Here is a 12,832-nt window from a genome sequence, read left to right as displayed (position 1 = left end):
ACAAAGAGATAAGTAACGCTTTATTTATATTGCACTTTTTAAAACACACAGTTACAAAGTGTTTCACAAACAAATACACACACACACACACACACACACACATAATCACACATATAATCATACACATACATAAACTGAATTAAATGAGTAAAAATTAAAAAAGAGGCACAGATGTATAACTCTTTACCCTATTTAAGTAATTCATCATGATGTCATCAGTGGATCATATTCAGTGATTTCACTATAATCAGTGGATAATATGCAACGTGTTTCAGTTGTATGTATAATGGTTTCCCCAACGTGGAGGTATAAAAACCATTTAGTGCCCATAGGGGAATTTTCCCAGTGAGACTGCTTTACAGAGATGTTCAATAATTTATGCTGCTTTTATCAGATATGTATTAAAATATAAAATATCAAGCTTGGGTTGTCATAAAAAAGACGAAATGCATAATCTATTAGTGTAAATGTGTAATTTTATTTAATGAAACAATTTGTGTTGATATTGTAGTTTTGCTGAGAAACTGAAAGCAGTTTGCACCTCTTTGTGTGCATCTTGGGAGAGTTACACCTACGCCCTGAAGTGCATATTCAAATGACAGGGAAGGGATGATGGGTCTTTTTATTACTTTATTGGTTTATTTGCTCTGTTTTGCATCCATCTGTCATTGCTCTTTTCCACTCAGTATTTCCACATGGTCCGTCTTTCTATCATGTGCCGGTGTATTCCCACCACCTCTGCCTTGTGCTGGTGTGTTTCTGCTACCCCCACTGCCACTGAACGTACATTACTACAGTCACTAGAAAAAAATGAACATTAAATGTATAGTTTAATTTGCAAACAAAGGCGTGGCAGTTCCTTTCCAATTCTACTGTAATGTAGGTCATGGCATTCCAAATCAATTTATCACTGAAAAGATGTAGATATAAGATCTTGAACAGTACATACTCAGTGGTTACATGATGTAGAAGAACAGTTGGAGCTTAGAGGCCTGTTATCATTTGTTTTGTTTTCTGATCTGTAAGATTTCTCATCATGAGTTAAAAGGCCCAACAAAGCTGCATCATCTGTGAAATTCATCATTCTATAAAATTACTGTGATGACTCACACAGTCACTGGTATTAAGTGTGAAAGGACGCAGCCTTGTGGCAACTTGTGTTCTAGGTGCAGATTATAGATGATTGTGTGCCCTGCACAAACTGTCAATTTATTGTGGTTGGGAACAAGAAAGTCATATTATATTTACCTTACGAGTGTGATCTATATCTCTATATCAGTAACAGTGAACAATGTTACATTTAAATAAAATATAGAAAAAGTTTATTACCCATAAGATGATGGGTTTCTTTGATTTAAACCTAATCCCAACAAGTCCTCCTTTTGAATGGCAAAGTAGGTGGTTCCAAAAAACCTTTTAGAATTTATGATCTGGTTCTCTTGTGGTTAGGGTACAGTTTAGTTTAGGCTATAATCACATTGCAGAACGTGCGATGAAAAATGTATGGTAAATTACTTCAAACAAGTCATGCTTTTTTGCATACAAACGGAGAACTCGGAAGGTTCTCTTTTCTCATGAAAAAAAGGCTGCTTAATAATAACTGATTTTGTCAGATTTAAGGGTTCTTGGATACACCATTGGCTCGAGTGAAGGGGTGCACTTCGTTCACATTCATTAGTTTATCTAACCACCAAAAAAGGCCCCACTAGTCGTCTACCACAGCCTGAAAACAAGCCCTGCCTGTTTAGGTTGTTTGATAGCAAACTGATCACTGAGCATGCAGAGAGGGAGAGAGCGCCACGACTACTGTGACAGATAATGTTGCCTGGAACTTTTATTTAACTTTTTTTTTTTTTTTTTGGCCTTTTATTGCCTTTTATGATAGTGACAGCTGAAGATAGACAGGAAAGGGGGGCAGAGAGAGGGGATGACACGCAGCAAAGGGCCGCAGGTCAGATTCGAACCCTGGGCCACTGCAGCAAGGACTTTGCCTCGGTACATGGGTCGCCTGCTTCACCAACTGAGCTAACTGGGCGCCCCTTATGGAACTTTTTGCCTGATTGGTTGAATTGATATGCTGGGGAACTGAACTTAACTACACATCATTCACTGTACATATTTTCATCTTCTGTGTGCATTGTGTTATGGTTTATGGTGGTTTTTTTTCTTGTCTTTCTCTTTATTTCCTTGTGCACTGGAACTGAGCTACCATGCTGTATCAGTTACATGAGGCAGCTTTTGAGTGTGTGTATTCTCATTATCAGCAGCACCAAGTGCTTGTACTAGTTCAAAGTTACTGTCATGGAGCTGGTCCATGCCGTACATTTGTACTTGCATCTTGCCAACATGTAGCTAAATCTTTAAGAGATAAGAATCTTTTAGATCTTCAGCCGTGCCATGTCGGTATTAGAACATAGTAAAATAAGTTCTGGGGCAGTAGAGGAGAAGAAGCTGATTTCTGGACACATTGTAAAATTTCCTGGATTTTTTCATATTCCAATATATATTGCAGAACAAAAAGATATCCAGCCTTGAAAATGGGATTGGAAAGTGTTATAACATTCGCAAAGTGTATGCTTTAAGTCTGAAGTGAGTTCATATTAATCGTATTTCAGGTTTTGGTGTCATTTTCATTGAAGACAATTTGCATGACTGAATTATTTGTGTCTTTTGATGCTCGCTAGAGTTTGATTAACTCTTCAATACACTTGTGTCACTCTTAATCCCATAATGGACTAGTGGCTTTTATCATTTTAAGTAAGAAAGCGTTAACCTCTTTTCAACAGTATGCCACTCTTATTTTAGTCTCAAGTCTAATGAAGTTATACTTCAGGGAGGAGTAACCCTTTTTATGCAGGCAAATGCATGAATACCTGAACACAAAATCATAAATCGCAGTTGTAATTGTTCAAATTTTATTAGCAAAATACACAGATGTGGTACAGCAGTTGAATAATAAATAAATATATAAATTACTGAGAACCTGAATCACATTTTAGTGCAGTGGGTAATAATAAATAATGATAAAGTAGAGGAAACATCTTCAGGGTCCATGTGGATTCATCATTGCCTCTTCTTGGTGTTGAGCAGTTGAACAAATGCCTCTGTAGCATACACAAATTCATCAAACTGCTGTGTCTCAGCTTCCAAGTCGCACTGTGAAGAGTTTGTCTTTGTTTGCAGAGAGAAGGCTGGTTTAGTATTGGATCATACATTTGAACGAGAAATTTAAATCTAATTAATTTATAGGGAAATACAAAACTGTCAATACTCACATGTTTATAGCACTCGTTTCCCACTTTCAACGCTTCCAGAGTCTGACTGAATCGCTCATTGTCACCATTACATTCTGTTTGGGCCCGTTCCAGCCCTTCCATGAAGCGCTCCATGGCTGCGCTATAGCATGTTTCCTGAGAAAGACACAAGCAATCCTTTGGGTCACACTTCCAGTGATGAAAATCATAATAATGAAATGTTGAGATCGATTGATGTTTACATTGATTGCAGTTTTGGATATATTCTAAAAGCCTTTCTGAAAGGGTTGGTTGCTGCAGTCTGCAAAAGCAGCATCAACATCCTGAATGAGGACTTAAATCTGATCTGCAGAGATCTCTTACCTTCACATTTGTTGGAGTGGTTAAGGTCACGTTGTTTTTCTACAAGAAATTGGAAAAAAGAACAAAATAAGTTAATTTTCACTTTCAGCATTTTATTGAAACACTTATTTCTAAAGCAGTAGAAATGTTTAATGGGCTAAAATGTTTGTCAGGCTATATTGCTTTCATCATGAAATAACTTACACATGAGCCATGTAGAAGATGGAAGCGCAGGTCATCCATTTCGAAGCAGGACTGAGGGGTAGGCACAGGGGTTGCTTGAAGATACCCTATCAGAAGACACATGCACAGGGCAATTCTGAAAGACTGCTCCATATTAAACTTTTGAAGAGCTTGGTTGAAGTATCCTGTGAAGATGTGCAATAGTGCTGTTTATCTGTGGCTTGTGGTGCCCTCTAATGCTGTTTATATAGTGCGGCAGACAAAGATGAGTGGGCTAGAAAAGGTGTGTTCTTGTAGGAACATGTAATTTTTTTCCTATTAATCATCAATCAATCATGTTTCCCTTATCAACTGCATGGTGAAACCCCAAAATTAAAAAAGTCCAATCCAAGTGGGCACAGAGCGCCCTTTTTGATGGTGATCTGAAAAATCTGTCCACAACAGATCCGATTTTTTAAAATTGTGTTTCTTTATCACTTATATATACTGTGATGTGGTATTAGTTGACATTGCTTATACTGTACGGTAAGAGATTGTTGTCCCATTGTGCTCACATAGTCGCAGATAACAGAGTTTTGGTTTCCTTTTTTAAGAGAAAATTGTTGGTGTTTCTTTCCGTTCAACATGAAAAGAAAAAAACGGCTTGCAAGACCTAGACCTTAATTTGGTAGACCTTATCGTTGACAGTCATGTTGTTTTTTACTTTAGGTTTTGTGTATAGATGGGACAGCAATTTATTAAAAACACAAAAATGTAAAAAATCCCAAACAGATAAAGCAGACATGTTAGTGTTTGACATTTATATTGGGCTGTAATGCACGTTTAAGGAAAGACAGCTCTAGTTTCATTTACTTTTTTGTTGCATCACATTACCCACCAGAAAGAATAGTGACATTGATAAAAGAGCAACAGGTAAACCAAATGGAGCTGTATTTTGAGTGTGTTACATCATACACTCAGCAGAAATGAATGAAGGATTTCTCAAGACACCTACAATCTTGTGGGGATTCCCCACAGGAATCCCAGATATAACTGCTAACATCCTCTGCTTATTGCACCTTGTTAGGTTGGACGTTGTCAGATATTCAATATTGCTCAATCTAGTGTGCTTCACAGGTTAGGTTTCAGTTTTGAGGTTTTTTTTTTTTTTAGGAGTCACTAAAAATAATAAATGACAGGATTTTGACATGAGTGAAGAGGGTGGGGAAATTTCTATCCATGGAATTTGTCGCTATATGGGGGCATCCCTGCTGTTTCCATGTCTTACTGTGAGGTCCTTGCCCACACTAAAATTAGGGAGTTTCACCTTAAAATCAAAAGCTATCTTTTTAACCTTTTATTTGATTTTCTATCTATCTATCACTATATTCAGTATGCATGCATCTGACTAGGTGTGAACCAAAAGTATCATAAACCAAACCCAAATTCACTTGTTATACGTCGCTGCAGATGCAACCTTAAAAATCCTTGGTTAAACTCAAATTTGACCTTGTACATGTTTCCTGTTTTTCTGTGTTGCAGATTTGTTTGATGTTTGGAACCACAAACTGCTGCTTATTTGCTTGCACCCAGTGAAATACCATTCCTTATTTACCGTTTTCAGTACAGCTTATACAGTATTACAGTGGAATTTCTTTTATAACTATCACTGATAGTACTTTGTTTCATTTTGGTTTAACATTTTTTTCTTTTTACCGTAAACCCCTTTGAGCTACAATACTTGTATTAAATGTGCTATATGACAATAATCTATTCAAATATATTAAATGTGATTCATTCTCAAGTTGGTCGATGACTTAAGTCTTATTGTTGCAATAGCTCAAGAAACTTTTCTTTATCATCAACCAATGTCTTCCCCCTGATGATAATACTTCTGTGAAATAGATTTTTGATAGTGTATGATAGTTGCAATTAAGCAAACACGTCCACCAATACCTTGGTGACAGGCACAAGGGCTCTAAAAAAAAGTATTGAGTCATCTTTACCACAAGTGCACAAACTCCCACAGTCCTAGACATGTGAACTGTACTGTCCATGTTTGGAAGCTTCCTCCTGCACTTCTCCATTAGATATTTTGTATTTCTCTGTCTAAAAGGACAGATAAAGATTTAAAAAAAAAAAAAAAAACTTTTATACTAATTGTGTAAATAGTTGTTACATTGATAAGTATTAAATTGATTTCGTCTTTTAATTTCATGTCAGAAATCTGCTAAACTTTGAGTTGCCACAAACCAAAGCACCATTGTAAATTTTGCAACTTGGCACCCCTGCTGTTTTGGAGTGCCACTATTGTACTGACTTAGAGGTGATTGACATTGGCTCCAGCTTGGAGCAGTCCGATGTCCTCCGTCTGCTCTGCCTCGACACTCTGTGATATATGAAGTTTCCCCGACAGACTGAGCTGACTCTGCCCAGGCTAGGACCTCGGCGCATCTGTGCTAGTTAAACCCCAAGACTTCCCTGGTGCACTGAACTCCCAGTTTGGGCAGTGAAATCAGTGAATAAAAATGATGCTTTTGTACAGTAATCAGTGAGTCCCAGCCCTCAGAAACACTCCCATCCAGCGTCTATCATTATTACGTGATTCTTTTCTCATATGTGCTCTAATAAACAGTAAATTTGTCAGATTCAGTGCCCCATGTCACTATTTTTCAAGCTTCATATTTTAGGCCTTTGGTGATGGTAAACAGTTAAGGTACCAAGAAAAAATCCTTTTATTTTATTGCTTGACTGTATGTTGAATTGTTAAAAAAAATCCAACGCTTATACAGTATCTTCAAGAGAGTAACAAACCTGAAGCAGTTGATTCCAGCTTTGCACCATTTCTCTCTAGCAAAAAATGTATTCATTTATTTATGTTCATCATCCAAAGTGTGGTTGTTAAAGGTTTTATTTATTATTATTATTATTATTTGTTTATTTTTCTATCAGCAAAAATGCATAGTGGAACAAATAGTATGCCTCAAAAGTGAAGCACTTTGTGGCCTTTGCATAAACCCATGTTTCACTTCCTCTGATGTCGTTGTCCTCTGATGTAATGTCATTTAAATTACACACTGACATGAAAAGCACACTTCATGTCCCAAAAACTAAAGGCCACTACTCGTGCTATATTTTACTGCCAGAAAGAAAGAAAAAGGGGGAAAATAATATTGGGTTTCCGTGATAGTAGTGATGTCAGTGGAGAAGGTGGAGGCTTGCTCACCACAGGCCACCACAGCATAGTATCACACTTAGACAGTGGCTTTGCTGAGTTATGGCATTGCATTTGAGTCATCTTTAATTTTTGGATTATCACAAATTCTGATCCTTCCTTTTTTATGATGACTGCATGGTGCCCACAAGCTTGCGTCACTAAAGGAGTGAAGGCATTTTTCTTTGTTCTTTTTTTTTTTTTTAGTCAAGGGGATTTTTTTTTAAGAACAAAAGTTAACTATACATTTTTTATTTTTTATTTTTTTACAACTCTTTAGAACGAGGATCTTGGGAAGGCTGAGAGTTCACATGTTCATTCCATCCACTAGTTTCAGCAGCAGTTTGGTCGGGACAGCAAATGAAGAAAATGGATTGTTAATCTGAAGTTAATGTGATACACTAGTAGTCCGACACAATAGACTCATGCCGGTATCTTCTAGTCTTTTTTTATGCGTTACTGTCCCTCCATTGCGGCTAGGCAACGAAACACTGTCTGCTGAGGGAACATTGCCTGTTTACATGGATCATTATTACATAACTATTGCATTTTAAATAATAATTATGTCATAATTAACACAGTTATAGTGAGGGACATCACATGATGAAGTGAGATTAAATGGAGGCTGTGATGACAGTTTTTCCATCATAGCAGTTACTAGAGCCAAAATGACCAAATTTGGACGAATTGAATCAGGAATGAGCAGTCTCACTGACTCCTGCTTATGCAGACCTATATATCTTAAACTTAACGCGTTACACATTTTGTGATACTGTGGAAAACCCCTTTACCTGACTGTACATTACCAGACACACCACAAGGGATACACACAAAGAAGAGACTTTTACGGTCTCCTTGTGAAGACGTTTGCCAGGTACACCGCTCATACTTATCTGTACAACCCAGGTGCTTGGTTTGCTTGCTTTCATCACAGTGTGGTTTCAGCTGTAAAGAAGGCAAAACCACACTGCAGTAAAACATTTTGCTAGAGCATGCTAGTGTGTGTGTGTGTGTGTGTGTGTGTGTGTGTGTGTGTGTGTGTGTGTGTGTGTGATGTGTGTGATGTGTGATGTGTGTGATGCTTCAGACATGCACTATGCATTGCTTGAACTCACCAACACTAAACATATAAGTAAGCATTTTCAGGCTTTAACTCCTGGGCCCTGTTTCAGAAAGCTGGATTAGTGAAATTCTGTTAACCCTGAGATGAGAGAAACTGCTCTTGCCTCTTTTAGACAAGCTCAGCTCTGGAGTTACCACCTTTAGCCCGGGCAGTGGGCTGCTGACAGCTCCAGGGAATAAACAGCCTGGAAGGCAGACACTTGGTGCTGGGTCGGTACCAAAGCGTAGCACGGGTGACAGCTGTCAGTGCATTATGTGTCAGTTTAAACTATAAAATTCCAATCATTTCTATCACTCATGATGTGATTTGTTGCACTGATGGAATATTATTTCTATAATAGAGATTATATGTTAATGCTTTTGAATAAGCAGGTTGGTGCAGCTGCAGAATCTAGTCTGCATGTGTTTTAAACATTTTGGTGACTGTTTAAATTCACAACATTTGTTGAAGCAGCTGAAATACAGCCACAGCATAATACACTGTCAGATTCCACCACTGTCATCCAACAAGGAAATATACGTCTAGTGAATGAATTAAACACTGAATAAACCACGCATGACCACGTACAAGTGGAACTTGGAGTGAATTTGCTGTTCTTGGGAGTTTCCCATCAGAAGTTTTTCAAGAGGTGCTCAAATTTGTGCATACTGCTTCCTCAGGTTAGAGATGTTCCCCTGCCCTGGTTCACTGTCTCTTGAGCAAGCATAATCTTTGTCCATGTGCTTTCACAGGCCTGCGATTAAGTCATGGCCTTTTGATAAATTAAAGTTTGTTGGGGCCAAAGTCTAGGGCAGCAGCAAGTCCAAAAATATAGCAAACAACAAAGCAAAAACAAAATATATAGTAGTAAAACACTGACAGGGATCATTTTATTGCACAATGACTTAAGTACATTTTCATTATTTTCAGTGGGGTTGGTATTGGTATCTGACCAGGACTATTCTGGGGATAAAGACATGGCGGGTTCAGGCTGGGACAGGATTGGAATAAAACTGAGGAAGAGGAGTGAGTTTGTAGCACGTTAATTTGTAAGTAACGTTCTCCACCGTCCATCGTGTCAATGAGTCCTACAGTATTTGTTTTTGTGAAGTTAGAAGTTATTAATTCTGTGTTTTGAACAACAGACTGTGTGATGTTATACTGTGTTGAAATAATAAATGTTCAGTCTCCTTGCTGGTTGTTCTGACACATTCAGGTTCAATAGCGCTTTTTCCGTTCAATCATTTAACAGGTGACTGTTGAAATCTATACATTGAAATATATTGAAGGAACATTTTTAGCCAGGCGTCAGCAGCAGCAGTTTGTGGTTCCAAACATCAAACAACAACTGGAAAACTTGAATGTTAGCTGCTATCAGTCATTGTGTGGTGGATTTCTGCATAAATCGGTCATTAAGTGTTCTGATCTTCATTTAAGTCACAATAGACAAACACAGTCTGCTTAAACTAACACCACACAAACCATTATGTTTTTCAATTTTTTTATATTGAACACACTATGTAAACATTCACAGTGCAGGGTGGAAAAAGTATGTGAACCCTTGGATTTAATAACTGGTTGACCCTCCTTTGGCAGCAAGGACCTCAACCAGACGTTTCCTGTAGTTGCAGATCAGACCTGCACAACGGTCAGGAGGAATTTTGGACCATTACCTCTTTACAAAACTGCTTCAAGTCAGCAATATTCTTGGGATGTCTGGTGTGAATCGCTCTCTTGAGGTCATGCCACAGCATCTCAATCGGTTTTGAGGTCACTCCAGAAGGCGTATTTTCTTTTGTTGAAGTCATTCTGTTTTGATTTACTTCTGTGCTTTGGGTGGTTGTCCTGTTGCATCATCTTCTGTTGAGCTTCAATTGGTGGACAGATGGCCTTAAGTTCTCCTGCAAAATGTCTTGATAAACTTGGGAATTCATTTTTCCGTCGATGATAGCAATCTGTCCAGGCCCCAAACCATGATGCCCCCTCCACCATACTTCACAGTTGGGAGGAGGTTTTCTCTCCACACATAGTGGTGTCCGTTCCTTCCAAACAACTCAACTTTGGTTTCATCTGTCCACAGAATAACATCTAGGTGCTCTTTTGAAAACTTCAAAGCAGTATTTGTAATGGAGAGCAGTGGCTTCCTCTGTGAGATGTTAGCATGTGCCATAGATTTTTGTAAGTCTTTATCTGACACTCTAGGATTCTTCACCTCATTGAGCATTCTGTGCTGTGCTCTTGCAGTCGTCTTTAAAGGACGGCCACTCCTAGGGAGAGTAGCAACAGTGCTGAACTTCCATTTATCCATTTATAGACAATTTGTCTTCTTTTGTGCAAGGCATGGTTCACATCAGGCAGTGCTTTTTGAGAATAGCAAACTCAAAACTGGTGTGTGGTTTTTATAGGGCAGGGCAGCTTTAACCAACACTTCCAATCTTGTCTCATTGATTGGACTCCAGGTTGGCTGACTCCTGACTTCAATTAGCTCTTAGAAGTCATTAGCCTAGGGGTTCACATACTTTTTCCAGCCTGCACTGTGAATGTCTACATGGTGTGCTTAATGAAAACACAGTTGTTTGTGTGGTGTTAGTTTAAGCAGACTGTTTGTCTATTGTTGTGACTTAGATGAAGATCAGAACACATTTTATGACCAACTTATGCCGAAATCCAGGTAATTCTAAAGGGTTCACATACTTTTTCTTGCAACTGTAAATATGGTTTATGCATGTGGATGGTATTACACAATACACATACATTCATTACAAGTAGTAATCTCTGTGTCAGGGCACAGGACTGAGAAAGCCAGTCAATGTTCTCCCAGTCTCCTAGAAAGTACAGTATATCTCTATCTGAATCTGAAACTTTCTGAAACATAACACATTTCTCATCCGTGTATAGTACACTAGAGCTTGGTCGTGTATCACAGTTAACAACAGTTAATGGTTTAACATGAGGTGAATTAATTTGAAGCCAAAGGGTTTCTACCGCTGGATTCATCAGATAATTTCTGAATTCTGAAGTGAAATGTGGTTTTGTTTGTTGTATATAGCGACTCTTGTCCCATGTGAATTTTTGTCATGTGTGAAAACACTATAACCAGGTATGGCTAGATCACAGAGATCTCTAAATCTGACATAGATATCACGTTTATATTGTTTTTGCTGAGTAATATCAAGAGATCATGTACTTTATGTTGTGTGTGTTAAGTTACCTTAAAACAACTTGATACTATATTAAAAAGTTGGCTCATCCTTTCTATTAAAAAGAAAAGAACTGTCGTTCTATCATTTTTATTTATGAAGGTGCTTGGGGCCGTTGCCGTTGTTGTTCCTGGTGTGGACAGCCCTTTACACAGATTCTAAGAAGCCCATTTGTAAGCCCCAGCCTCTTTTTTTAGGCCTCTGCTCAAAAATGACATACCTAAAATGAATAGAGTATATCTCTGCAACTACAAGGTCTATCTGAATAATTTTGGTGTCATAATAAAGGGAACACTTGTGACATTTGTTCAGATGTGTAAGTATCCGTATGTATGTCACTGGCTCAGAGTAAATTAAGATGGCACACAGCATAAATGAAAGATTTCATTTCAACAAAAATTCTGACTTTTACAATGAATATCTCTTTGAAATGATGCAGTTGCAGCTCTACATGGACATTATCTCTGCCAAGTTTGAGTCAAGTGAGGCAGAGCAATCACAGAGGTTTTAGTACAGACTAGGCGGAATCTCCAAATTGGCCATTTTGGCACACTTTGGCACCATCTGTGCCATTTTAAAAAATGTTTGTACCAAATCATATATTTCACTTTTATGTCACTGTTATTTTTTTATTTTTGAAAAATCAACCAGGCCTCTATACATTTTCCAAAGAAAACCATACAAAGCACTAGTAATGGAAATGTGGCGAGTGGGTTGACTTTATGACACTGCCTTTATCATTGCAGATATGCACAGATGGATGACAAATCAAAAACCTTTTAAAAAGCAAAAAGAAAATACACAGAATTCTGCAAAGTTCAGCCTGTATTTGCATCAGTGGGCACACTGGCTGCCAAATAACAGTTGGGAAGAGAAAGCTAGAAACAAGCTTGGTTGGCGTAAGTGGGCATGTGGTATTAGAAAGGGAAATTGACTATTCTGTGAAAGGCAAAGGACAAGGGGAAATTATTACTCCCCTTTACTTTCTGTGTTTTCCTCTTCTGCAATGGCACAGTTTGACAGTGACAGTTCTTTTTTTTTTCTTCTTTTTTTTTTTCGCTTGACTAAAGCGTAGGCCAAGGTTTATCTAGTCAACACAGGCTGCAGTTCAAGAATCTTTATTCACAGGTGTGAAATACATCTGGGTATAATTTGACGAGTTTGTTGTTTGAGTTGCTGAAATCCCCCTTGTCATCTGGGAAGTCCACAGTAGTGGTGTTTTAGGACACCTGCTGAAAAACATGTTTGCACCTGTCATTGTGAGAGTTTTCAGTGGTATTTGGATTGCCTTGTTGTTGTATACTTGTTTGTGCTTTCGGGGTAGTTTTCTTGCCACAGAATCTAACCACCTGGATTTTTAACAATAGTGAAGTGAATATGGGCAGACAGATGTTTTATTTTTCAAATAAATAAAAAAAACAGACCATGTTTGAATGTGTCTGAACAGCAAAAACTGAATATTTCAGTTCCTACCTAGGTCATATACACATCTAACTGCCAAAACCTTACCTCCAACATGGCACCCTCTGGTGGTGGGTAGGGGCAAAGATCTATCAGC

At 38.1% G+C, this 12,832-nt stretch overlaps 1 protein-coding gene across 1 annotated transcript; it reads right to left on the bottom strand.

The window, feature by feature from the left end:
* Positions 1–2,898: 2,898 nt before the first annotated feature.
* Positions 2,899–3,985, bottom strand: LOC127375304 (uncharacterized). The gene is made up of 4 exons (XM_051421321.1): positions 3,801–3,985; positions 3,618–3,656; positions 3,276–3,410; positions 2,899–3,171 (listed from the first exon to the last, which is right to left on the bottom strand). Exons 1-4 carry the CDS (start codon positions 3,930–3,932, stop codon positions 3,064–3,066), a joined length of 414 nt encoding a protein of 137 aa, XP_051277281.1. The 5' UTR covers positions 3,933–3,985; the 3' UTR covers positions 2,899–3,063.
* Between the last annotated feature and the right edge of the window lie 8,847 nt (positions 3,986–12,832).

The sequence above is a fragment of the Dicentrarchus labrax genome, unplaced genomic scaffold, assembly GCF_905237075.1.
Source record: "Dicentrarchus labrax unplaced genomic scaffold, dlabrax2021, whole genome shotgun sequence".
Lineage (NCBI taxonomy): Eukaryota > Metazoa > Chordata > Actinopteri > Moronidae > Dicentrarchus > Dicentrarchus labrax.
This window is presented reverse-complemented; position numbering and strand designations above follow the sequence as displayed.